At 44.8% G+C, this 24744-nt stretch overlaps 1 protein-coding gene across 1 annotated transcript in view; it reads right to left on the bottom strand.

The window, feature by feature from the left end:
* Nucleotides 1–24744, bottom strand: part of CDK15 (cyclin dependent kinase 15) — a 55057-nt gene that overhangs the window by 23021 nt on the left and 7292 nt on the right. The window contains exons 5-10 of the mRNA XM_074966884.1: nucleotides 24362–24456; nucleotides 23513–23575; nucleotides 20739–20862; nucleotides 18742–18862; nucleotides 13939–14032; nucleotides 3866–3929 (exon numbers count right to left, since the gene is read on the bottom strand). Coding sequence (XP_074822985.1) covers nucleotides 3866–3929; nucleotides 13939–14032; nucleotides 18742–18862; nucleotides 20739–20862; nucleotides 23513–23575; nucleotides 24362–24456 — 561 coding nt within the window. The remainder of the gene's footprint in view (nucleotides 1–3865; nucleotides 3930–13938; nucleotides 14033–18741; nucleotides 18863–20738; nucleotides 20863–23512; nucleotides 23576–24361; nucleotides 24457–24744) is intronic.

Here is a 24744-nt window from a genome sequence, read left to right as displayed (position 1 = left end):
AGATTCTAACTTGTAACCATTAGTGGAGATGGATCAAGACACTGGCCTTCTCGTGCCACAAATAGAGTTGAGAGGGGATTTAAACTCCCTGCTTTTCAGTGTGGTGAAATGAACACAGCAGTAGATTAATGCAAGGATTTGAGCTCACACAGCATGAGAGCTTTCAAAAATAGTGTTAACAGAGCTACAACTGCCTCTTTCACAGGAAGCAAAAGGAGAGGGACAAAAACATGAACAAACACAGGGCAAAGTCTTGCCATTGCTGTTGAGGATACAGTGGCTCCTGAGTGCAGTGGGACTGGCAGGTGGGCCACTGAGAGCCCAAACAGGGGCTTTCCATACCCACAGCATGCTGCAGTGACTGGTTCTGCAGCCGTGCAGGCAGGGACAGAGTAAGGGCAGCGTGCCCGTGGATCCACAGTTATGTGTAAAGAGGTGGAGTGCAAGGGCAAGTGTGTGGACAAGGCAGCCCAGGGCACTGCTCTCTGGCTTGAGGGAGACTTCCTTGCCTCACCTTCCTGTTCAGTTGGGTTTTGGACCTGGGTTGAGGATTTGGCATATAAGCAACGACAGGTGGGTTAAAATGATGTAAAGGAAGGACAGAGTTTTCTTTAATATAGGGCCCTCTTCTGAACTGTTTTATGCAAGGGAGCAAAGGGGCTTAAGGTGCCCTATTACTGCCTTGCACAGGCTATGAGAGCGCATCCTCCCAGGGGGCTGTTACTTCCCCTCCTGTGGGCAGGAAGTGATTGCAGGGCCTGCACAACTGCATGTCACCCCTCGGTCAGGGTTTGTGGCAAAGCTACACTTGGGGAGCCCCTCATGGTGCCAGGTACACCTGGAGGTTCCAGTTTAATAGGTTCCTACAGACCTATCTAGTCCAGGAACCCTTTCAACTACAAAACGGTGAGGTCACCTCAGTTCTGGAGCTGATCCTGCGCTGTGGAAGACAATGGAAGATTTCCCATTGGTTTCAATGAGAATAGGATCAGACCCTCTGTGCTTTGTTTTGTGATATTTCTCCTTCTGTGTCTCCAGGCATGGACCTGGTTATTTGTTATCTGTGCTTATAGTGCAGTGCTGGGACTTCAATGGTACTAGCTATATACAGACTAGTACCTAGGTTTGGAGAAGCACTCGGAAGTTTCTCTGCTTAGCTGAACCATCCCAGCCACTTGGATCGGCACAGCTGGGCTGGAAATAATCTCAAGAGAAAAGGTTCTCTCATCCGATCTCCACAGCCTCCCCTCAGGCTTGGCATATCTTAGGGATAACAGCACTTTTGCTTTGGATGGAAGCAGAAAGTGCAGAAGAGTGTGCAAATGAAAAATACATTTTAAAAAAGTGACCATGTTTGTTTCATATATCCTCTCCCCCTCTCCATCAGAAATGGCTTGGTTCAGTTCATGTCGAGGGCAGATGCCCAGGTAGGTTCTTATTTTATCCAAATGGGTTGATGTATTCCTGATTTAGAATCAAATGCTGGCTCGAGAGTATGGCAAGAGACGCCAGGTGTGTGCGGGAGTCATTCAGGGGGGCTCTGAGGACGGGAAGGGAATCCTTCTTGCTGGTTTACAAAGAAGTGGCTTTAGTAGTTGCTGGGACTGCAGCACATCCTTCTTCCTTCCCCCATGTGGGTGCCTGAATAGAGGGGACATATACAGGGATGTGTCCACCAGCTCCCAGTCTGCCCCACCCACAGAAATGCCTTGCCTGTGGGCTTCATAGCAGATGGGAAGCCTGCTCTGCCCTCATGAATTCCTAGGGCTTGTCTGCACTGCAGAAACTTTCTTACCGGTTTTCAGACCACTTCAGATGAAGTGGTTTCAAAACCAGACAGAGCTGCTTAAGCTGGCCTGATCCATTTTTGCTGAAACAATTTCAAGACTGCCTAGAATCCCCCTGCCATAGTGGATGGAAGTGTATCAGCTCTGGTGTCATCACGGTCACCCGGGACAGCATTTGAATGTGTACAGTTTGGACTGGGTGGAGTTTGGTGCTAAAGCTTACCGTAACTCTGCCTGTGAATGGGCCCGTTTATTCTGTTGACATCAGAAAATTCCTTTCCTTGGGTCAGATTATGCTACCCTTAGTCGCATAAGGATTGCCTTATTCCACAAGCAGTCTGGGACAGTTTGTGCTATAAAATATTGATCACTGTTTTGAGTGAGAGTATCCCAATCCAGCACTTAGTGAGGAAAACCGTTCATTTCCCCCCAACTGTCTGCTCTGTGCTCCCTCCCCAGCCAGACTAGCAAGTTGCTGAAGAAGGCGACACATTCCAAATTTCACGCCAGTTTGATTAATGTGTCTCGGCTAATTGTGTGAAAGATTCCAGTCTTTTAGAATGTGAGACCAGGTTATTGTTCATCCAATCACAGTTAGCATGTGAAAATGGGGGATGTTTAGTGTCCAAGTGTTGGAGTCAAAGGAGGGGTGTCTTGGAGTGGGTCACAGAGCAACACCCACTCCTTTGAAGGGATGTTACTATGCTCTACTAAACATGTAAACCTCTTGCTCAAAGCACTTCTTTTCCCTCCTCCACTTTTTTCAAGATAGATTTCCCCGCTCCCACCTCTCAGGGAGTGAGTGAGGTCTAAGTCTGCGGATGGATGGATTTCACGTTCCAGGGTTTTTAATATTTCACTTTTATATTTCTCTGAGAGAATGATCCTGCTGAGAGGCTGAGAATCAGTGCTCATCATTTCCCCCTCATTGACACTTGGATATATTGCACTGAAAGATATCCCAGAAGAAAACATTAACGAGAGAGAGAGAGAGAGAGAGAGAGAGAGAGAGAGCCTGCTTTTCAAAGCATACTTCTCAATCTGCCCACATCAAAATAAGAAACAACTGGCCCTTTGAAGTTCAGGACACAGACTTCTCAGCCAGCCTGCATGGAAATAGAATAAACCAGCTTTATAAATCACACACACTTCTCACCTTGCCCACATCAGAATCAGGAGCAGTGACCTTTGAAAACAAAGTTTAAAGGCCTCAGACCTCAGCTCCATAAGAATAAAAGGCATAGTTAGATCATACCTACAAGTATTTGTCACCTTGTCCAGTGTAAAATAGGAGATGCTGGCCCTTTAAGTTGAACAGTAGACTAATTAGGGCTTGTCTACCCTCACACTTTACAGCGCTGCAATTTTCTCACTCAGGGGTGTGAAAAAACACACCCCTGAGCGCAGCAAGTTTCAGCGCTGTAAAGCGTCAGTGTAGACAGTGCACCAGTGCTGGGAGCCGCGGCCCTCATGGAAGTGGGCTTTTTAGAGTACCGGGAGATCTCTCTCCTGCGACTGAGAGAGCGCTCTGCCGTGACTACACAAGCCATGTTAAAGCACTGCCGCGATAGCGCCTTAACGTTGCCGGCGTAGACTAGCCCTAACTAAGGCTATGTCTCATACGAACCTTTCCGTGGCACAGCCGTAGTGCTGCAGCTGCACCACCGGAAGGTCTCCTGTATCGTTGCTCTATGCTGGCGGGAGAAAGCTCTCCCACCAGCACAATTAAACCACGCCCAACGAGTGGCGGTAGCTATGTCAATGGGAGAGCATCTCCCGCTGACATAGTGCTGTCCACACGAGCGAATCTGTCAGTAAAACTTATGTCGGTCGGGGTGTGTTTTTTCACACACCTGACCGACATAATTTTGCCAACAAAAGTGCTAGTGTAGGCAAAGCCTGACTCTTCAGCACTTGGTACAACAAAATGTTAAATCAATCTAAGCTTTAGGGATGTACTAAGACCCCCCCCTAATTTCTGCAAGGCGTTGAATTTTTTTAATGGAAAATTACTGATCCAGTTCTTAAAAGGTTAGTAACTCAGAGTGCATGTAGAAGCTCTTTCTGTGAGACTGTACCTGGTTTATAGTTGGGAAGCTTGGAAAGTCCTGGCCAGGTATCCTCAGTTGGGACCCCCAACACCTGTGTGGGGCAAGAGATCAGAAATCAACTGTTTGAATCCATTTGTACAGTCTGAGACAGAGTCAGATTCTGACCTCAGTTACACTAGTGTGAATCCAGAGTAATCCCTTGGAAATCAATGCATTTACACCTGGACCTACTCTAGTGTAGCTGAAATTGAAATCTGGCCCTATGTGTAAAGGAGAGATATGCTTTAGTACTGCTGAATTTATAGTAAAAAGGGACTTGCCAAAGTTTAATGCCACTGCTGCTGGGAATATCAATGTACATGTGCAGCTGCACTGACAGGTGTCATTTACAAGGGTATGTGCAATAACAGGGTCATTGTATAGCCATGTTTACAGCTAAAGATGTCCCTCTAGGGCCAGGATTATATTGATGAGTGGTTCTCTGCAGTTGTACTTGCACCGCATGATATGCATTCAGTGGCCATGCACTGTAGCTGTAATAGAGACCCCTGCTGTTTCGAGATCAAAAAGAAAAGATGGTAAACATCTACTGACAGGTGCTAAAAAATAATTCAGGGCCTGATTCTGAGAGGTGCTGAGCCTCAACGTCTCCTTTTGCCTTGAATGTCAATCAGTGCAGCTCAGCACCCCTCAAGTAGTGGAGTTCAGGCCAGTAAGTATCCCCTAAGGTCACTTTTGCTGCAGAGGACTATGAGACTGAGCACATATGTATACATTTTCTCTTTGGAATTGCAGCTGTTCAGTGTGATAGTTATTATTTATTACATACAAAGTGCCCTGCGTAAAACACTCTGTAAATGAGCTGTGCCAAACACGTAACGCTTATACCCAGTTTATGGCATGAGATGATAGAAACCGTACTGCCATCTCCAGGCATTCAGAAATCTGAGTCAGGCCCCCAAAATCATTTATTTGCTTTCTGCTTTTGGAGCCTTTTAGATTACTCTCAGGTTTTATTCTGCAACCAGGAGGGCTAGGAACTTAACCTTTCTTTAAAATGAAAGCTAAGATTCTCATATAATCACCTGACATCAGGAGCTGGGTCTTTAAGTAAACACCAAATATTAAGAGACTTGTGATAAAATTGCAAGAGTTGACAACACTGTGAAATATGATACAGACAGCAAATATGGAGAGTGGTCATTAAAAGTGGCATGCATTTTTCACCTGTATTTTGGAAACAATAATGAGGCTATGATGAAAATTCCTAGACTCTGCAAGATGGGCAGAACAGCTAGGGTGACTGCTCTGGATGTGGATGAGGATACATTAATTTATAAATAGCACATTTATAGCACAAATAGGACACGTTATGTCAACAGATTGGCTCAAAGCAAACCCCAGACCTGCACACCCCTAAATTGTGGGGGAGGGGGTCATTTATAATCTGAACCTGAATTCAGAATTGTGCAGTAGACTCTTATCTTTCTAACAAGCCACATCAAAACTCTGAATCTGAAATCCCTGAAATACACAGTGTAGAAAATCCAGCTCTACGTTTTGAAATCTTCTTCCTACTGACAGGTTTCAGAGTAACAGCCGTGTTAGTCTGTACTCACAAAAAGAAAAGGAGTACTTGTGGCACCTTAGAGACTAACCAATTTATTTGAGCATAAGCTTGAAGTGAGCTGTAGCTCACGAAAGCTTATGCTCAAATAAATTGGTTAGTCTCTAAGGTGCCACAAGTACTCCTTTTCTTTTTGTTGTTCCTACTGTAATTCTGGCCCTGACTCTGCTACATGCTGAGCACCTCCTGTGAGGTACAGAGAGTCTTTAATTCCTACAGAAGTCAGTGGAAAGTGAGAGAGTTCAGCACCTGGCAGAATTTGGCTCTGTAGCCCAATTCAGCAGATCATCCTGTTCAGCAAAGAACTTAAGAATGCACTTAACTGTAAGTATGTGCTTAAGTTCTTTGCTGAGCAGGGAGGGATTAAAGTGCATGGTTAAATGCCTTGCTGGACTGGAGTGTGAATGAGGCATGGGCTCGGAATACCAGTATATAGTATCAATTACACAATTTCATCAGAAGCTAGAAATACATTTTTTCAGTCTGCTCTTTAAAAGTTGATGTGGTCGCAAACCATGACGTTTGGGTCCACTGTTAAATTCTCAGGGATTGGGATCCAGGGCTTTGTTTTGAGTTTGACCCCTCAATGAATAGGTTCCTGATTGGAATCTAGGCCTGGACTCTATATATTTAATTGATATGAACATACTCCTAAGATTACTTTACCCTTTACAAGTCCTTCCTACATTCTTTTAATCTAGCTATAACAAATCTCTGGGTCAAGTTATCAAACATTTTGTATGGATAAACAAGAAGCCTAGAATTAGCATTAGTAAGTTAAAATTGCTCAAGGAAACAAGGCATCTTGTCCTTCCAGACTCTCACGGTGCAGCATCACTACATCTGATATAGGAATGGCAAAATTTCTGTTTCAGATAGCATGGCACATGACTGAACAGAATGTGATTTCTCCTGAATACCTTAACCTCTTGTCTGAAACAAATTACATGCCATTTTTAAAAATCAATCTGATTGAAGCCCTACCCCTGAAAAATAGCCACAAAATCTGCACATTTCTAAATATAAAACATCCTTTGATTGTCACACTTGTTGTAGGATTCACTCAATTTCAGCCTGCAAAGAAAAATAAAATATTAATTCCTAGACCAGGAAAGATATTGTTCCCTCCTTGTAATATTCTTCTGCCCTTCAATCAACTGCATCAACACCACTATAAAGAAACAAAATGATTTTACATGTGCTGAATCCAGCTGTCTCTACCATTTCACACAACAAACATATTCAGTATAAAAACAGTCCAAAGCATTTTATTTCTCAATGTCACACAGTCCTACAGAATGCTGTAGATGAAAAATATCCTCCTATACCACATGTCTGGAACTAAGACACAGGTAAGGAAATGTCACAGCCTGACTGGGCTAGAGCACTTGCTACCATTCGTAAAACAGTTTGTAAAAAAATTCATACAAATGCAATGTTATATTCCACAGAGACCACCCTCCCACCTTGTCTGTTGGCTGCTTTGTGTTACCAGCCCTCTTATATTTTTCCCTTGTGTGCTTTAGCTGGGTAACATTTTGGACAATTAATTGGTAGAGCTTGCCTTATTTTGGCCCCATTCCTAGAACCACATGGGTGAACTCCTGTACCCACATTGAGCCCTACAGAAGTCACTGACAGCCACTGAATGTGTGACTATCTAGTGCAAAATTGGTATCTGACACCTGGGAGCTTTGAGCTAATAATTTAAGCTTATTAAGCTTACTTCTATCTACAACGCACGTTTTTAAAGAACACATTTTACTTTATCAGACTCTCAGCCTTGCTGACTAGTTTGGATGAATGCTCATTTCACAGCGTCAGAACTGTCTACGTTGGTGTTGATTCTATACAAACAGCTTCAAACTGAGACAAGCACACCAGACATAGGCTGAAGATTTTCAGAAGTGACTAGTGATGGAGGTTGCCTCAGTTTTTGGTACTTAAATTGGGACATTTTAAAGGACCTGATTTTTAGAAAATACCAAGCACCTATCCTCTAAACATCATTTAAAGTGTCCCAAGTTGGACACCCAACAGTCGCTAATCAGTTCTGAAAATCTTGGTCTCAGTATAGTCATCTTCCCGATGTAATGTATAACAACAACGAACCTTCTGTGTAATGGATTAACTATTTCATGGCTCTTAGACCTTCCTTTCCTGATTCTTAAATATTATTTCTGTCTTTTGTAGTATGAATTATTAACCCAACGCATAAGAAGCTTTCAAACAGCTCAGATATATAGTGACCTAAATTAAACCAAAGTAATTTGTAGTGTAGACATAGCCTCAGGCTTGAGGCTAAAGAACCATTTTCCTACTGCCTTGGTTGAAGAGTTCTGTGTTTTCCCCTCTTTGGATCAATCACCTTTGGGAAAGTCCCATTTCAGAGGGGTAAGTCCACAGAGAAGCTGAAGATGTGGCCAGAGGATGGCAGTGTTGGCCACTCAAAGCAAAAAACAACAAGAAGCTAATGTTTCATGTTTCTGAAGAGTCAATGACCAAGAGCAATATACAACAGCGCATATATTGGTTACATCCACCTTGATTTAGCCCAGGTGCAGGGAGATGTAGGTCATTCAGCAGCACAAATAAAGGATGGGACACTGCAGGTCATAGAAATGAGTTCTCATTCAGAAATTCTATGTCCCCTAGTGAATTCCCCAATAGACTTCATTAGAATACTCCTACTGGTCTCTCCTTATTCCTTCTAGTTCTTCTTCGAGTGCTTGCTCATGTCCATTCCATATTAGGTGTGTGTGCTCACCACATGCACCGATGCCAGAAGTTTTTCCCTTAGCAGTATCCATAGGGGACCGACATTCCAGGTACAGCCTGTAAGCCATTCAAACTGCAGCAATCTCAGGGCCAAGGAAGTCAAACCCAACAGGAGCCTCCCCATATGAAGAGTAGGGGCGACAAGCACCGTCTGAACCACCCACCTCCTCCCTCTGCCCAGTCAGGCTCGACCCGCAATAAGTAGGGGGGGCAAGCGAGCGTTTTGAGTGTGCGCTCAAGGGTGACCTACCAGACTTTACCCCGGATCCATCTGTCCTGCCATTCTCCAACTGCCTTTCTTTTTTCCTCCCTGCATGGACAGCTATAACTTCAGACCGCTGGGTCCTCAATACTGTGGTGGAGGGTTATATTCTACAGTTTACTTCCTCCCGCAACCCCTTTCCCCGTCCCTCTTCAGGGACCCTTCTCATGAGAGTCTCCTCGCACAGGAGGTAAAGGGGTTGCTACAGTTGGGTGCAGTGGAAGAAGTTCCTCTCGAGTACAGAAACAAGGGGTTCTATTCCCAGTACTTCTTGATCCAAAAGCCAAGGGTGGTCTATGGCCCATCCTGGACCTGAGGGACCTCAACAAGTATCTAAAGAAGCTAAAGTTCTGCATGGTCTCCTTGGCTTCTATCATCCCCTCCCTGGATCCAGGAGACTGGTATGCTGCCCTCAACTTGAAGGACGCATACTTCCATATAGCGATCTTTCAAGGTCACAGATGCTTCCTCCAATTTACAGTGGGGCCCCACCACTACCAGTTTGTGGTCCTCCCATTCGGTCTGGTCACAGCACCCAGCATGTTTACCAAGTGCATGTCAGTGGTGGCTGTTTACCTCAGGCATCAGGGTATCCAGATCTACCCGTACCTCGACGACTGGCTAGTCAAGGGCAACTCTAGGTCTCAGGTCCAAGAGGATGTCGCAGTGCTGCAAGCCATGTGCCTCTCCCTGTGGCTACTGGTAAACGACAAAAAATCTACGTTAGTCCTGGTGCAGAGGATAGAGTTAATTGGAGCAGTGCTCAAATCGACGTGCGCCAGAGTGTTCCTGCCCCTAGAAAGGTTCCAGACATTGATGGACCTCATCGCGGAGGTCTCCACGTTCCCCCTGACTGTGGCCAGGGTTTGCCTGAGCCTGCTGGGTCACATGGCAGTGTACACCTACGTTGTCCACCATGCCAGGCTCCGGATGTGACCCCTGCAGCAATGGCTGGCAACAGTCTAATCCCAGTCCAGAGATCACCTGGAAAAGGTTGTTACCATTCCCCTGACGGTACTTGTCTCACTGCGATGGTGGACCGATCACATGACCCTTCTGGAGGGGGTTCCATTTGACACCCCCCATCACTCCATCGAATTGGTATTGGACGCCTCAGACTTCAGCTGGGGCGCGCACCTTGGCAATCTCAAGAGCCAGGGTATGTGATCCCCAGAGGAGATGACATTACACATAAACGTCAAAGAAGTCAGGGTGGTCCACTTGGCATGTGGAGTCTTCCTACCTCACCTGTTGGGCAAGGTGCTGAGAGTCCTGACAGACAACATGGCCTCGATGTTCTACATCAACAGGCAAGGGGGAGCACGTTCGTCGACTCTGCCAAGAAGCACTCCATCTTTGGGACTTCTGCATCAGCCACGAAATCTATCTGGAAGCTTGTCACCTCCCTGGCGTCAAGAACACGCTAGTGGATCACCTCAGCAGGGACTTCTCCTCCCATCACGAGTGGTCGCTCCACCCAGAGGTAGCCTGCAGATCTTCCAGAGGTGAGGAACTCCCCAAATGGACTTGTTCACCACAAGGCTAAACAGGAACTGCCACTGGTTTCGTTTGCGGCAAGGCCTCCCTCTCGATGCCTTCCTCCTGTCGTGGTCAGGGAACCTGATATACGCGTTCCCTCCGATTCTTCTCATCAGCAGGGTCCTGGCAAAGATCAAGAGAGACACAGCACAGTTTATCATGATTGTCCGGGTGTGGCCCTGCCAGCACTGGTTGGCACACTCATGAACCTGGCAGTGGCCCCTCCCTGGCCCTTGCCTCCTGCCCAACCAACCAGACTTGCTGTCACAGGATCATGGTCAGTTCCTTCACCCCAACCTCATGTCCCTCCACCTCTCGGCATGGATGCTGTGTGGCTGAACCCGGAGGAGCGGACCTGCTCAGATGAAGTCCAACAGGTCTTTCTGGGAAGCAGGAAGCCCTCAACTAGACTGACTTACCTGGCCAAGTGGATGAGGTTTTCCCACTGGGCCTCCAAGCATGGCATCTCTCCCACACACTCTTCTATACAGTCTATCTTAGACTACCTGCTTCATCTGAGGAACCAGGACCTGGCACACTCTTCCATTAGAGTGCATCTCATGGCCATCTCCACTTTTCACCCGCCAATCCAGGGCCAGACAGTGTTTTCTCATGACATGACAGTCAGATTCTTGAGAGACCTCAAGAAACTCTTCCTGCAGGTACGGACTCCTGTTCTGCAGTGGAATCTTAACTTGGTCCTCTCTAGCCTCACTGGCCTGCTGTTTGAGCCGCTGGGTTCCTGCTCCCTTTTCCACCTGTCATGGAAGGTTGCGTTCCTGGTGGCGGTGACATCGGCAAGACAGGTCTCTGAAATTAAAGCCTTGACCTCAGGACCTCCGTAACCTGTCTTCTACAAAGATAAGGTTCAGTTGCGGCTCCCCCCAGCCTTCCTGCCAAAGGTGGTCTCCACCTTCCATATGAACCGGGACATCTTCCTCCCGGTGTTCTGTCCCAAACCCAAGACCAGTGAAGAGATGCGTCTTCACTCCCTGGACGTCTGGAGGGCCTTGGCTTTCTACTTAGAACGGTACTAAACCTTTCTGAAAATCGACTCAACTGTTCATCGCTACAGCGGGTAGGATGAAGGGTCACCAGCTGTCCTCGCAGAGGATTTCCAATTGGTTCACCTCGTGCATACGGACCTGTTACAACCTGGCGGGGGTTCCGCCACCGCCGATTGTCAGAGCCCACTCGATGAGAGCGTAGGCTTCTTTGGTGGCCTTCCCGGCGCACGTCCCTATCCAGGACATCTGTAGAGCTGCAATGTGGTCCTCTGTTCACACATTTACCTCTCATTATGCCATCACTCAGCAGGCCAGAGATGACGCTGGGTTCGGCAGAGCTGTGTTGCAATCAACACGTCCATGAATTCCTACCCGCCTCCAGGGGTACTGCTTGGGAGTCACCTAATATGGCATGGACATGAGCAAGCACTTGAAGAAGAAAAGACAGTTACCTTTTCCGTAACTGGTGTTCTTCAAGATGTGTTGCTCATGTCCATTCCACAACTGCCCTCCTTCCCCACTGTCAGAGTTTCCAGCAAGAAGGAACTGAGGGTGGAGGGAGACGGTGGCGCCCCTGATACTGCAACATGCGGGTGCCACTCCAGAGGGCGCCAGAGCCGGTCCCCTATGGATACTTCTAAAGGAAAAACTTCTGGCACCAGTGCATGTGGTGAGCACACCACAACTAATATAGAGTGGACATGAGCAACACATCTCGAAGAACACCAGTTAAGGAAAAGGTAACTGTCTTTTTTTCTTGGTTTTTGCTGGTGCACCAGGAATCCCATGGATATCAGTAGACCCATAGTTCGAGTCCAGCATCAGTTGGAACCAGATGAAAAATGAAAACTAGAATTTCTGAGTGGGTCTGTGATACAGAACGATGGCAGACCCTGTTGATTTTTCCTAATCCTCTTAATTATCCAGCAGCATACAGTTCCTTGAGTAGTCTCTTATATGGGCTTAGGCCTTCAATCTACTCCCCTTGATGGATGTCAATGATAGTGTTGACATTAACATCAGTGGGAACAGGAGTGTGTCCTTAAAGGGCTTGTCTACACGTACAACGCTACAGTAACAGCTCTGCAGATGTGCCACTGTAGTACTTTAGTGTAAACTCTACCTATGCTGATGGGAGGGATTCTCCTTTCAGAACAGGTAATCCACCTCCCTGAGAGGCAGTAGCTAGGTCAACAGAAGAATTCTTCCATTGACCTAGTGCTGTTTACATGGGGATTGTGACAGACCCAGACCAGTGGGATACAGGAGTCTGGTAGAAGGCAAATATATTGGCCACTGAATGAACAGTTTTCTGTTCCCTGAGTGACCAGAGCAGGGGCTGCCCTAGAGCTATCAGGAACCTGCCAGAACCAATTAAGACAGGTAAGCTAATCAAGACACCTGGAGCCAATTAAGAAGTTTCTAGATTCAATTATGGCAGGCAGGCTAATCAGGACACCTGGCTTAAAAAGGACCTCCCAGCAGTTAGTAGGGGGACGTGCCAGGAGCAGGGAGTGAGAAGGCGTGCTGCTGGAGGAGTGAAGAGTTCAAGCGTGATCAGGCTTCAGGAGGAAGATCCTGCAGTGAGGATAAAGAAGGTGCTGGGGGGAGGACAATGGGGAAGTAGCCCAGGGTGTTGTAGCTGTCACACAGCTGATACAGGGAACATTGTGGACAGCTGCCATCCACAGGGCCCTGGGCTGGAACCTGGTGTAGAGGGTGGGCCGGGGTTCCCTCCATCCGCCCAACTCCTGATCAGACACAGGAGGAGTTGACCTGGTCTGTGAGAAACACCAGAAGGGAAGGTCTAAATTGGAAAGGGATCTGCCCTGCCCCCAACCCACTAAGTGGGACACAGAGACTGTGGGGATTGTTCTCTGTTTCCCCCATGCTGGCCAGTGATGAGGTTAGCTGAGTGGATGGCAGGTTTGAGCCACTAGCAAGGGTAGCCAAACTGAGGGCTGCCATGAATCTCTGAGGCGAGCAAATCTGCCAATAAGCGCAGGACCCACCAAGGCAGAGGAGGAACTTTGTCACAGGATATAGGTCATTTTAGCTACCGACCTAATTTTCTAGTATAGACCAGCCCAGAATCTTGTTGCCATTTTCAGTGCAGCAGTCACAAATCAGCAGCATAAGCCGATAGGACAGCGGTTCTCAAACTTTAGCAACCTAAGGACTTTTATTTTGATTTAAAATTTTTCGTGAACCCCAAATTCCCCACTCAGCCCCAGGACCTGTCCCCTTCCCCCAAGGTCCCACCCCTGCCCTACCTCTTACCGCTCCTGTTCTACCCCTACCCCTCCTCTTCCCTGCCTCTTTCCACCCCCTTCCCTGAGCGTGTCCTGCCCCCACTCCTCTCCTTCCCTCCCAGCTCCTCCTGCATGCCACTGAACAGCTGTTCCCCAGTGTGCAGGAGATACTGGGACAGGAGGGAGGGAGGGCGGGGGAGGAATTGATCAGTGGGGCCCATGGACCCCTGGAGTAAGGAGCCCAATCTGTGAAATGCTGCGCTAGGACAATGTTAGCACCTCTTAAAGAGGACAATCTACTTTATGTCTTGGACAAGTAAGGGTGTTAACTAGAGGGAACAGGATTTGCAGTAACGACATACCTTTTATGACTCCTTCAGTTTGATGTCAGTGTAATTGGTTTTAAATTTTTGATGAGATGACAAACATCAAAGGAAAGCCATTTTGATGCACTCTAGTGACTGTAGGAAAGTTACCAAATATAAAATGGTTTATAGGATATATCTGTAAACTTAGCACATCGGACTGAGGATTCAAACCAAATTACGTCTCTTGTATAAAGCAGCCATGTTCAGGATGTACAATTTAACAACATTGATATTTTCCTCTCAATTTCCTGGCTGTATTTTACTCACTGCCCAGATCTTCTCCAGCTGTTCCAGCGTACCAGTAACTGCTGGGAACACGGGTTGACCCTGGAGCATTTCAACCAATATACAACCTGCACCCCTGCAAAAAAGAAATACCAACTCATTCAAGTAAGCAGCACGTACAGTGTGTGTGTGTGTGTGTGTGTGTGTGTGTATATATATATATATATATATATATATATATATATATATATATATATATGTAAAAGTCTATTCTCCAGCACGTTGGCCTAGATGTTAATGTAACTCTGGGTAGGGTGGTAGATAGTATTGTAGTAATGGTCCCTGGCACTTACACAGTGATACAGATAGGGCTTTTTTTATGGCTTTTGAAATGCTAGGTGGAAATGGTCATTAGCTTTAGCAGCAACAGTGAGATTGTGACGTCTTACATCGATTCATATCAGGCCTAATTTATTTGCAGCCCCCAAGATAAGGTAGATAGAACTAGGCAGCTTTCTGGAGAGCCTGTTTTGATAAATATAAGTCAGTACAGTGCTGCCAGGGCTGCTATTTTAATCTAAGACGTCAAGGCCACAAGTGTCTCTAACTCTCAATTGGAGGTGCACTCCACCTCTTCAAGATCAGGGCCAGGGTTTCTGTCCTGCTAGGAAGTTTGCACATGTAAGTGACATAAAAGGGTGTTGCAAAACTGATCTCTGTTACCTAAACTGCCATCTGACACAAGGGTCTAGAGTTCCAATCTGAACAGAAAAGAATATAGGAAACAGAAATCCAGAGCTGCTAATCATTAGTGCAGAGATCCAGTCGGGGTGACAACTGGAAGTAGAACTCAACAAGTTTTTCCACGCTCAGTTAACATTTGCTGTGAATTAGGAATTGGCAGCTGTGCTTCTGTAATATTTAAATATGTACTTTTAAATGTTTACATTTGCCTCAGTGTATATCCACATCCCCTCTTTTTTTCTTCTTTTGCTTTTCAGTAGCCTTCGTGGTATTTATTCTGGATCCAGCCCCATAGGAATGAGCAGTGCTTCTTCATTGCTGTCTTACGCAGGATGTTTCTAAAAACATTTTATTTTAAATTTTCTAAGAGTTAGGCCCAGGCACACAATCGTTTAATTTGCTTTTTCCTTTTTTCTTTTCTTTATTTCTTTTCTTAAATTTCTGAATTTTTATTCTTGAGGCTCCCTGCCCCTTCATATCTACAAGCTTCTCAAAGGATTTCTATTCTGTAGAGCTACCTTTTGGAGGAATCAGTGGAGATGAAGGGGTATATTGGTGGGGAAAAAAGCAAATTCTTCCCTAAGGGAAAAATGCAATGGTGCATTTTACTGCTCCATTTGTGATTATTCAATAGCTTGGGGGCATGAATCTCCTCTCACTTGCACCCATTTTAAACTGGGGTAATTCCACTTGCTTCACTGGGTTTCCTCTGATTTATATTTGTGATACAGGAGAATCAGAGTGTGGCCTTTATGCTAATCTCACTTGCTGTGGTATAAATCAAGAGTAACTACTGAATTCAATGGAGTTACACTGGTGTAAAATTGGGGCAAGTGAGATTAGCATCTAACCCAATTAAGAGTATGTTTTCTGCCTTTTTTGGGTACTTCCTGGATTTTCTCTTCCACCTCCTGTGACCCAACCTGAACAGACCTTCCTACCAACCCCAATACTAAATAACAGAGAGCGCTATCTTAAATCCCTTTGTAAAATCCCTCACAAAGGGGCCTACAGTTGTGATTTCAACAAGTTCCTGATGTTCATGTGGGCTGTAAAATAAGATACAAATTGCTGAAGTGCAATGAGATGTAAAATTTGGTATTAGATTCTTCAATTCAAGTGGGTGTAATCAAGGCAGGTTTAGACAATGCTACCAAATCTACTGTCACAGCATCTCTCAATTCACCAGGGACAGGTTCAAATGCTAGTGTGATACTTGCTGCTCATGCTCCTGGGCTACATCATGTGGTGTACGGTGGTGATCTCTGTGGTGATAAGAACTTGGGCCCTCTGGGGATTCAGGATTTCTCTCTCCCTCTTTATCATGTCACTGAGGAGGGTAATTTGCAGGTTTCCCCCTCCTCCTGTTCAATGGGAAACCTTCATCCACTGTTCCCCTCATCTTCAAGTACAGTTCCCAGTTCTGGATGCATTTCCTGTTGTCCTTAAACACCTTTGAGTGCCCTAGCTGGCATAGAGAGCAGAGAAATTTGAGGCAGGAATGAGAAGAATGTTGAATCTAGGGCCTTGCAGTGGACAGATCCCCAACAAATGACCTCATGGGGGCTCCAGGTCTGCATGAATCTGCCCTGGGTGTAATATTCCTGTAAGATTATATTTGGCACTTGTGGGGGCGGGGTTTACTGAAAATAAGATATACAGCCAAGCTGGCAGTACTCACAAAACCAGCAGCTGCCGAAAGCAACTCTATGTATTCATAAAGAATTTTGTGTTTAAAAAAAATTTCCCTGATGTTCAGTGTAATCTTCCCGAAACATTCTGTTAGTCTCCCTGAAGTCCCTTAATTGAATCTTCTAAGGTCTCGGAGAGACAGTGAGGGAGAAAGAGAGAAAGAGATTAAAGAAGCTCTGCAAGTTAGTCCAAGAGCTAGTGAGCCTCCCTCTATATCTCTCTTAATCTATTCAAGGCCCTATTCACTTTCCATGTGCCTCCCACTGACAATATTGCTGCTCATGCGCATTATGGATGAATTGCCATCATGTTTTATTTTTTATAATTGGTTCCTTTAAACCAAGGCTTTAACACTCACTGTCACATGCCATTGCCAAGGGCATTCCGACCCGACTTCATGTAAATTGCTATGTCCGAAAGAAGAGGATTTTTTTCTTTTTTCCTGATAGACAAGTAACATCTGTGTGAATGGACATCTTTTCCTAATAGATAAAAATTGAACTTATATGGAGCCTACATCAAGATAATAAATGACTCTTGTGAGAGGAAGTCAGGGAATAGAGTTCACATACTTTCCATTCTCTCAGCATGACGTCTTTCTGAAAGGCGAACACTTTGAATGCTATTATTATAAGGAGGTGTTATAACAAAGGTGCTGTACTGGAATGTAATGGAGTGGGGCTCAGAGTCCCTTATGCTGGGCTACTGGTGACAGATAGTGCTGGATGAAATCTTTATAGACAAGCCCCTGTGTCCTACATGGTACATTAGGGCAAAATTATGCAACAGAGATCCTGGCTTTGTACAGCAGGAACCCCAGGTTTATATATTTAGGGGATGATCAGGCCCGTGGACTGGCCTTGAGTCAGTGAGGCGCAGGAGGGCAGGTACCAGAAGGTGTCTGCCTTGTACACCAGTGGCGCTGGAACCGGGGGGGGGGGGGGACAAGGGGGCCATAGCCCTCCCACTTTTTGAAAGCGGACAGGCCTGTCCTGTCCACTTTTTGCCGGAGTGGACCCCGCCCCCTTCCCTTCCTCTTCCCCCCAAGGCCCCGCCCCGCCCCCCAGCTAGGCCAGTGTGAAGCCCTGGCCAGGGAGCCTGGGCAGTTGTAGGAGCCGTGCAGACCCTCCACTTGCCTGCAGAGCAGGGGGGCCGAGAGCAGCCCCCGTCCTGTGTCCCCACCCCTGGCCTCCCTGCCCGGCCCAGGGCAGGGGTGGGGCTTCGGAGGGCAGGGGTGGGCCCGCAGCCTCCCCTACTTTTGGGAAAGCTCTGACACCCTTGAGTACAACTGCATGTTCCACTAGGCAGGCAGGCATCTTCTTCAACAGTCCATGAGGGGCTGTAGGTGGCTTAGCCTGGGGAGAGCCAATTGACTGGTGGCTGCTTAGAGAGAGGTGGGGGGAGGACATTCCAATTTAGATCTGCCTAGCTGCTGAGAGCCGTTATAATGGAGAAACAGGTTATTTTAGTCATTGAAAATTTGATGCAATTAAAGTGGCAGTAGCCTTGGAGAGAGGAAGAGACTTAGAGCTCCCACTCCCCTGCACTGCCCTCCTGACCCAGGCCACCAGAACCTCCGATAAGCCTCATGCTGCTGGAGAATATGCCTGCCTTGTGGCGCTGGAGTTCTGCTGGGCACACACCTGCTAATGCAAGTCTCCCTGTGCTTCTTGCAGATTTTGTCAGCCTATTAGGCTCCTGCCCAGTCCCCCAAAGACCCTAATGAGGTCTTTGTCCAGGCACAGAAGTGGTCATAGCAGAATGATGGAGTTACAAAGTATTAACTGGCGCTTGAGGAAGGAGTGAAATTGAGCAGAAGTTTACTCAGTTGTCTAATTGTATAGAGCATGGGACTTTGCCTATTTTAACTGCGGAGTGTGTTTGGAAATGAACAGTGGTGTAAAAGATGAGGTATCACAGAAGTAAAGATAATCCAAATATCCTTCAAACTCCAAACCCATCTAGGACTCTTTGATGGCCAGAGCTGTGTTTTGTTATCAAAGGTCAGATTTATTCTTGGTGTAATTCTTCTTCTAGTTATCATGTGTCCAGAAACCAGTATTTCCAGAATGATACCACAGCCTTGGCCAGTCAGATACCTCCAGAATAATACACGTTTGCATTAGATGTGAAAGTGCTTTACAAAGGTTAGTGAACTCATGACACCTCTGGGAGGTGTATAGGTGAGATATGAGGATGGCATTCCTGAAAGCATAGCTACTGATGTTTGCCACATGTAGGAACCCAACAGTATAAGCACAGCACCTTCACTACTCACAGGCCTTGATACATCTTTCAGTCTATATTTGCTCAAACTTGGCTGACTCCGTTTCAGTCATCTAAAGATGAGGCAAATGATAGTTCAGTTTCCCTGAGAGATACCAAAATGTGTCAAAGTTGGTTTCTCACCAGATATCCAAATCAGAAGAATAATCAGTGGCTCCGAGTAGGACATCAGGAGGACGGTACCAGAGTGTCACCACCTCAGAAGAGTATGTCTGACTGGGGATGGACTTGGCACGAGCAAGACCTGCCAGAACAGGAAAAACACGTATCTAGTTATACTTTCATGTCCCTTTGTAACTCATTGTGACATCCCACTTCCTTCTGCCTGGACAGTACCCGAGTCCTAAGAATCAGAAGAACAGTTTACTTTTCTGTAGCACTTTTCATCCTAAGTGATCCCAAAGCACTTTACAATCAACAGATACATACAAAGTATGTAGAATACAACCTGCTACATTTTGTAAATCAGTGAGGAGGAAAACGGGATGTTTTGACTGAGGACACTGGGCAAAGCCCTGCTCTTAAAAAACATGCCACTGATTTTTATGCAAAGCAGATGGACCTTGGCTTCTAAGGTCTCTGCTTAAAAACCCACTTATACTTACCTTTGTGGTACTTAATTTATCTGTTTCAGAATGGAGAGAGCATGCAGTTTAAAGATATGTACGACATGTATTTAAAATTTTGGATTTTGTCTGAAATATCCAGTTTCAGCAGATATGCTGATTTGTGTGTACATAATATTTGCATACATTTTATACATACACAGTATGTATAGCCATGGGATAAATTGCATTTATTTTCCACCTTTTCAGTGTTTCTAAGGCACTTAGCCCACTGATTCAAACCGGGTGAGACAACTATTGGCATTGCAAACCTCTGAGCAGCTTCAGACAGCTACCGTTTTAGAATGAACAAACACCTTCAGAATGTTTCTTTCCTTCCTGCAAAATGTGACATTCTCTCCCGACTCCTCAAAATGACATGGATCCGAAGTGCAGGATGTGCCAGAGTCAGTCCTAGATCCTGGCAGATTAAGACAGAACGGCAGATCCTCAGCTGGTGTAAAAACTGTCATAGTTCCATCCATGGACTTCTATGTAGCTATGATCATTGACACCAGCTGGTAGGATTGCCAGCCCTCCAGGATTGTCCTGTAGTCCCCAGGAATTAAAGATTAATCTTTAATTAAAGATTATGTCATGTGATGAAACCTTCAGGAATATGTCCACCCAAAAGTGGCAACACTACCAGCTGAGGATCTGTCCCAAAATATGGTGAGACTCATCAGGGCTGGAAAAAGGAAGCCTTATACCACTGGAGAGCTGAGAATCTCTCCTTCCCACAGCTCTGAAGCATTTGGCCTGAATTCTCAGTTACTTTGACACTGCTGTAGCTTGGCCCTTAAAGTGGGTGTAACTGTGAGAGGGGTATAAAGGGGCCTTAGTGTAAGGGAGAATTCAAGGCCTTTATTCGTAACCCTCTTAGATCTCAAATTATCAGACCTTAAAATCAAGATGTTATGATTTTTATAAAAATTTTAAAGGTTTAGTTATATTTTTTTCTCTCTACAAGGTTTGTATCATTGGCTGTGTGGGGCTGAGATGAACTGACTTTACAGAGAGGAAGGGTAACAAAAATGCTGCCAATTTAAAAAGAAAAAAGTAAATCTCGGACATTTCTAACATAATTTTGTCCTGTAAAATGTGGCATATGCAGAATACATGATGGTGTGAAAGGAAAGTTTTATTAGCCCACATTTGGGATGACCTGTATAATTCAGTTTTGGCAAAGCAAGTTCATGCCAATAAAATCTCTACCCTTCCCTACATAATCATCTATTCTGTATGCAACATATTTAATGTCGGGGTCTGATTCTCATCTCCCTGGAATTACTCCTATACTACTGGAATTGTATTGTTTTAAATAAAGTTACTTTCAGTGTAAACCAGTATAAGGAGAGGAGGATCAGGTCTACAGATTGATCACAGAAATGCTTTTCTTGAAGTGCAGTGAGAGAGGTTATGCTCACATACCCATTGGTGGCTTTGGATGCGTAAATATAAGTATGTGAAAACACGGCTCTTAGATGCGCTAGTTGTAACTAGGCAGCGACTCACCAAAGTCAGCTAATTTGAGCTCGCCGAGGCAACTGATGAGCAAGTTCTGGGGTTTCAGATCACGATGAAGAATGTGGTGTTGGTGGATGTAAGCCAGGCCTCGCAAAAGTTGGAACATGAAGAGCTAGAAAAAACGGGCAACAAACTTTAGCAGATTTGTGGGATTTTGCATCAATGTATTTACTCTGAATGTCAGGAAAACCTTTACAATGAAACGGTGCAAAAGGGAGGGAGGAATCAGTAAAAACTTTGTCAACTTGTTAAGCAGTGGCACAGGCTGAGCAGGGGGACTGGAAAATTGCAACAATAAAAATTATGGAATCTTCGATAGTTACATCAGCTGATGGTTATATGCTTCCTACCAGTCTCCCTGATGCTTTCAGTGTGTCATACTGTGACAGTGAAGGGGCTGTCACTTTTCATATCCTAAATGGGCATTTCAAAAGCTTTGCCCTTTAGAATCTGACTGTTTATTTTAGGAGCAAAGATGACTTAAGGCTTCCCAAAGCACAGACACAGCATCTGCAATGTCAGATGTCCTGGTATTGGTGTTAATCACTGAGGGAGACGCCAGAGAGGAAAAATGTACGTAGAGGAGGAAAAACCACAGAAGAAAAGAGGGAGAAGGAGAAGAGAGGATTCAGAAGGAAAAAATAAAGCCAGAGGGCCTGATTCTCACTACTCTGGCAGTGTAAAGTGATCCTAAAGTAAATGAGAATCAGACCCAGAACAGGGTCTGAAAAGGCATGAAGGATAGAAAACAACTCATTGCATAAGTTATTAGCCTTCTCCAGAGGGGAAACACTTTTTATCTGAGACCTTTCCTGGAGACTAGAAAAAAAGGTGACATTCATGGTTAGCTTTTCTACTGGAAAAGAGGCAAACAAAAATCAGATATAAAAATGCAAAATAATATTATATAGCATCTTCCATGTGAGATCTCAAAAATTGCTTCGCAAGGATGAAAGAAACAAGCCATACGACACCCTCCTGCAGGCTCATAGTAAATCACTTTGCTGTTTTCCAGTCTTCTTGTCAATGACAAATGAAAACATCTAAGGAGGGCAGCTGGCTCGTATTTACTAATGCAAGTGCCAGTCAGACCACGTTACAGTTTTTTGGGTTTTTTTTAAACAAGCCTTCCTGGTGGCATAGCACTTGTGTGGTGCACTGCACCGACCCATCATTTTCTGGAAGTGGAGACGCCGAGGAGCTCCATCTTCAGGGGCAAGTGACTGTTGCCCACACGCTTCTGAGATCTCCCCTGTCAGTCAAGGTTGGCATTAATTTTGGAATTATAATGGGCAAAGGCTGAGCACCACAATTCCATTCCAATTAATTTAGGTTTCCATTCTGAATTGTAACATTAGTTTAAAAATATTAGAATAGGAGCCATTTGCTCATCCAGTGCTCTACAGGAGAGTAGAAACTGCAGGGTATGAACCTGCTTTTCCTAAATTATTTTACTATACACTAAAAAATCTTCCTTTTTTTAAACAACCTAAGAGCTGAATTTTGGTCCCATTACAGTTAGTGGCAAAACTCGTCTTTAGTTAATGGAACCAGAATTCAGCCTTAAACATTTCTGATATTCTGAAATGTTTCTGATATTTAACATTTATGTTAGGGTAGTACTAAGATGCCCTGACCAGGATCAGAGAATCATTGTGCTAGGTGCTATATAAACATACAGGCAGATATGGTCTTTGCTCCAGAGAACTTGCAACCTGCCATTTTGTTTTAGAATATTAATGTGACGAAGATTTTGTAAAAAGTAGAACTGTGCCAAAACAAAAACACTGGATCGTGGACATCTCTGAACTTTGAGAGTGTTTGACATCTGAACAAGGATTCAGATAAGTCCTTATTTTTAAACAAGGCAAAAGATTTAGAGGGGGTTGACCGTCAGAAAGGGTGTAGTTTAATAACTTTATTAATGATCTGGGGAAATGGGCGACGAGTAAAGTGGCAAAATCTGCAGATGACAGAATTATTTAAATTAGTTAAGATGGGAGAAGACTTTGAGGAACTTCAGAGGGGCCTAATAAAGCTAGGAGAGCATGACAAATGAAATTCATTGTTCACAGACGTAAGATGGGGCACGTTGGGAGGAGTTGTTTGAATTATGCATACACAGTGATGGGTTCTAAATTAACTGAAACTACTCAGGAAAAAAGACCTGGGTGTTCATTGTGGACATCTCAATGGAAACCGCTTCTCAGTATGCAGTGGAGGTAAAAAAAAAGCAATCAAAATGTGAGGATGTGTAAGAAATGGGATAGAAGATATAGAAAATATTACAATGCCCTTCTATAAATTAATGGTACACCCTCACCCTCGCTTGTAGTCAACCTACCTCAGAAAGATATAGCAGAAATAAAAGGGATCTAGAAAGCTTAGAGACATGAAGATAGTTCCATATTAGGAGGGATAGATTGTTGAGTTTTGAGAAGAGACCAGTGAGTGGGGAGATGATAAAGTAATGAATTAAATAGAGATGGAACTCATTGCCACAAGATGTTGTTGAAGCCTTCTTGAACAGTCAGAAAACTGGAGTGAGGACTTTTTCAATCTTTAATTGAAGAGTGAGTATGGTTAAATCTTTAACAACTAGATCTTTTCTCTGAACTGTTTGTCAGGTATTTGAGATAAATAGATATTAGCAAAAGATTTAAGATGTTTTAAGCACCGCAACATTTTACAATGACTCTCCATAATGGAAAATAAACATACATTTCATGCTTTAAGGGATACTTGTCCCTTAAAGAACTCACCACGACATTGTGAGCATGAAGTCCTCCAGGATGCTGGGCCATGTACTGTGCCAGATCTGTGTGCTAAATAAGTGTGGGGGGGAGAAGGAAAGACGACTTAGGACAAAGCTGCAGGTGAATCAGCTCTAGGGAAGACTGACTAGGATCACACTATTAAGTCAAATCCACAGTGGTACAACATACATATAATGGCAGTGACCCTTTTGTGACTAAAGTGTAGAAAACAACACAGGTTGCAAAGTTGTATTTTTTTCACCCTGGAAAGAAACACTTCACTTAAGTCTTGATCCAGCAAAGCACTTAAGCACATCCTTAAAGTTAAGCACATGCTTAAGTGGTATATGAAATCAGGGCCCTGATCAGCATGTTGGCCCATCCTAACAGTTTAAGACCAGGGGCTACTAGTGGTCAGAAAATTGCAAATAGAGGAAACCCTGACTCATGTATTTTCCCGCTTGCTTAATGGGTCTTTTTGTTGATTTTTACCAAACCAGATGCTGAAATTAGGGAGCTTGTTGACTGAGATCAATGGTGAGAGAAACTGTGTCTCAACAGCACAGGTTTCACCACTTTATCATGGTAGCAATGAAGGAAATCAGCTTCTGCCAGTGTAGTGCAAATACGGTGGGAGACCCTTCTTGAATGTGGCTGTCACTAAAGGGAGAAAGGAAGCAGGAAGAGCCAAGGCCATATAGATTGAAGTCAGATATTGAGAGTGAAAGAAATAATCACTGTATGTAATAATCATAACACCTTCTTTTGATAATGCTATGAAATATTAACATTCATTATACTATCACCAGGTCTCTTCTTGATGCTTCATAACAAACTAGCAAAGGAGCAGCTCACCATGTATTCGAAGACCAATGTCAGAGTGTCCTTTGTCTGGATAATGTCGTGCAGGAGCACAATATTGGCGTGTTTCAGACTCTTGAGAAGAGATGCTGGTGAAACAGAAATGAAGCTATGAGCCCAAGAGCTGCTTTTGGCAGTGGAAGTAGCATATTTATGGCCTGGGTTATACATGGCTTCATCAATCAGGCTGTCTGGAAAAATCGCTGGGCCAGATACTCTGAAGCTGAGGGAGGGAGTTACATGGCCCTCATGAAACAGTCTGGCCCCTTGTGTACTGCAAGGGGGATTTCATCCTAAAGGAAGGCTGGCAACATTGTCACCACTTGCCCTCTCTCATGGTTTCTGAGAAGATGCACTGATTCAGCACATTCTATGAC

The sequence above is a fragment of the Natator depressus genome, chromosome 11 (genome assembly GCF_965152275.1).
Source record: "Natator depressus isolate rNatDep1 chromosome 11, rNatDep2.hap1, whole genome shotgun sequence".
In the NCBI taxonomy this organism is placed as follows: domain Eukaryota; kingdom Metazoa; phylum Chordata; order Testudines; family Cheloniidae; genus Natator; species Natator depressus.
The sequence above is the reverse complement of the archived record's forward strand: the minus strand, read 5'-3'. Positions and strand labels throughout refer to the sequence as shown.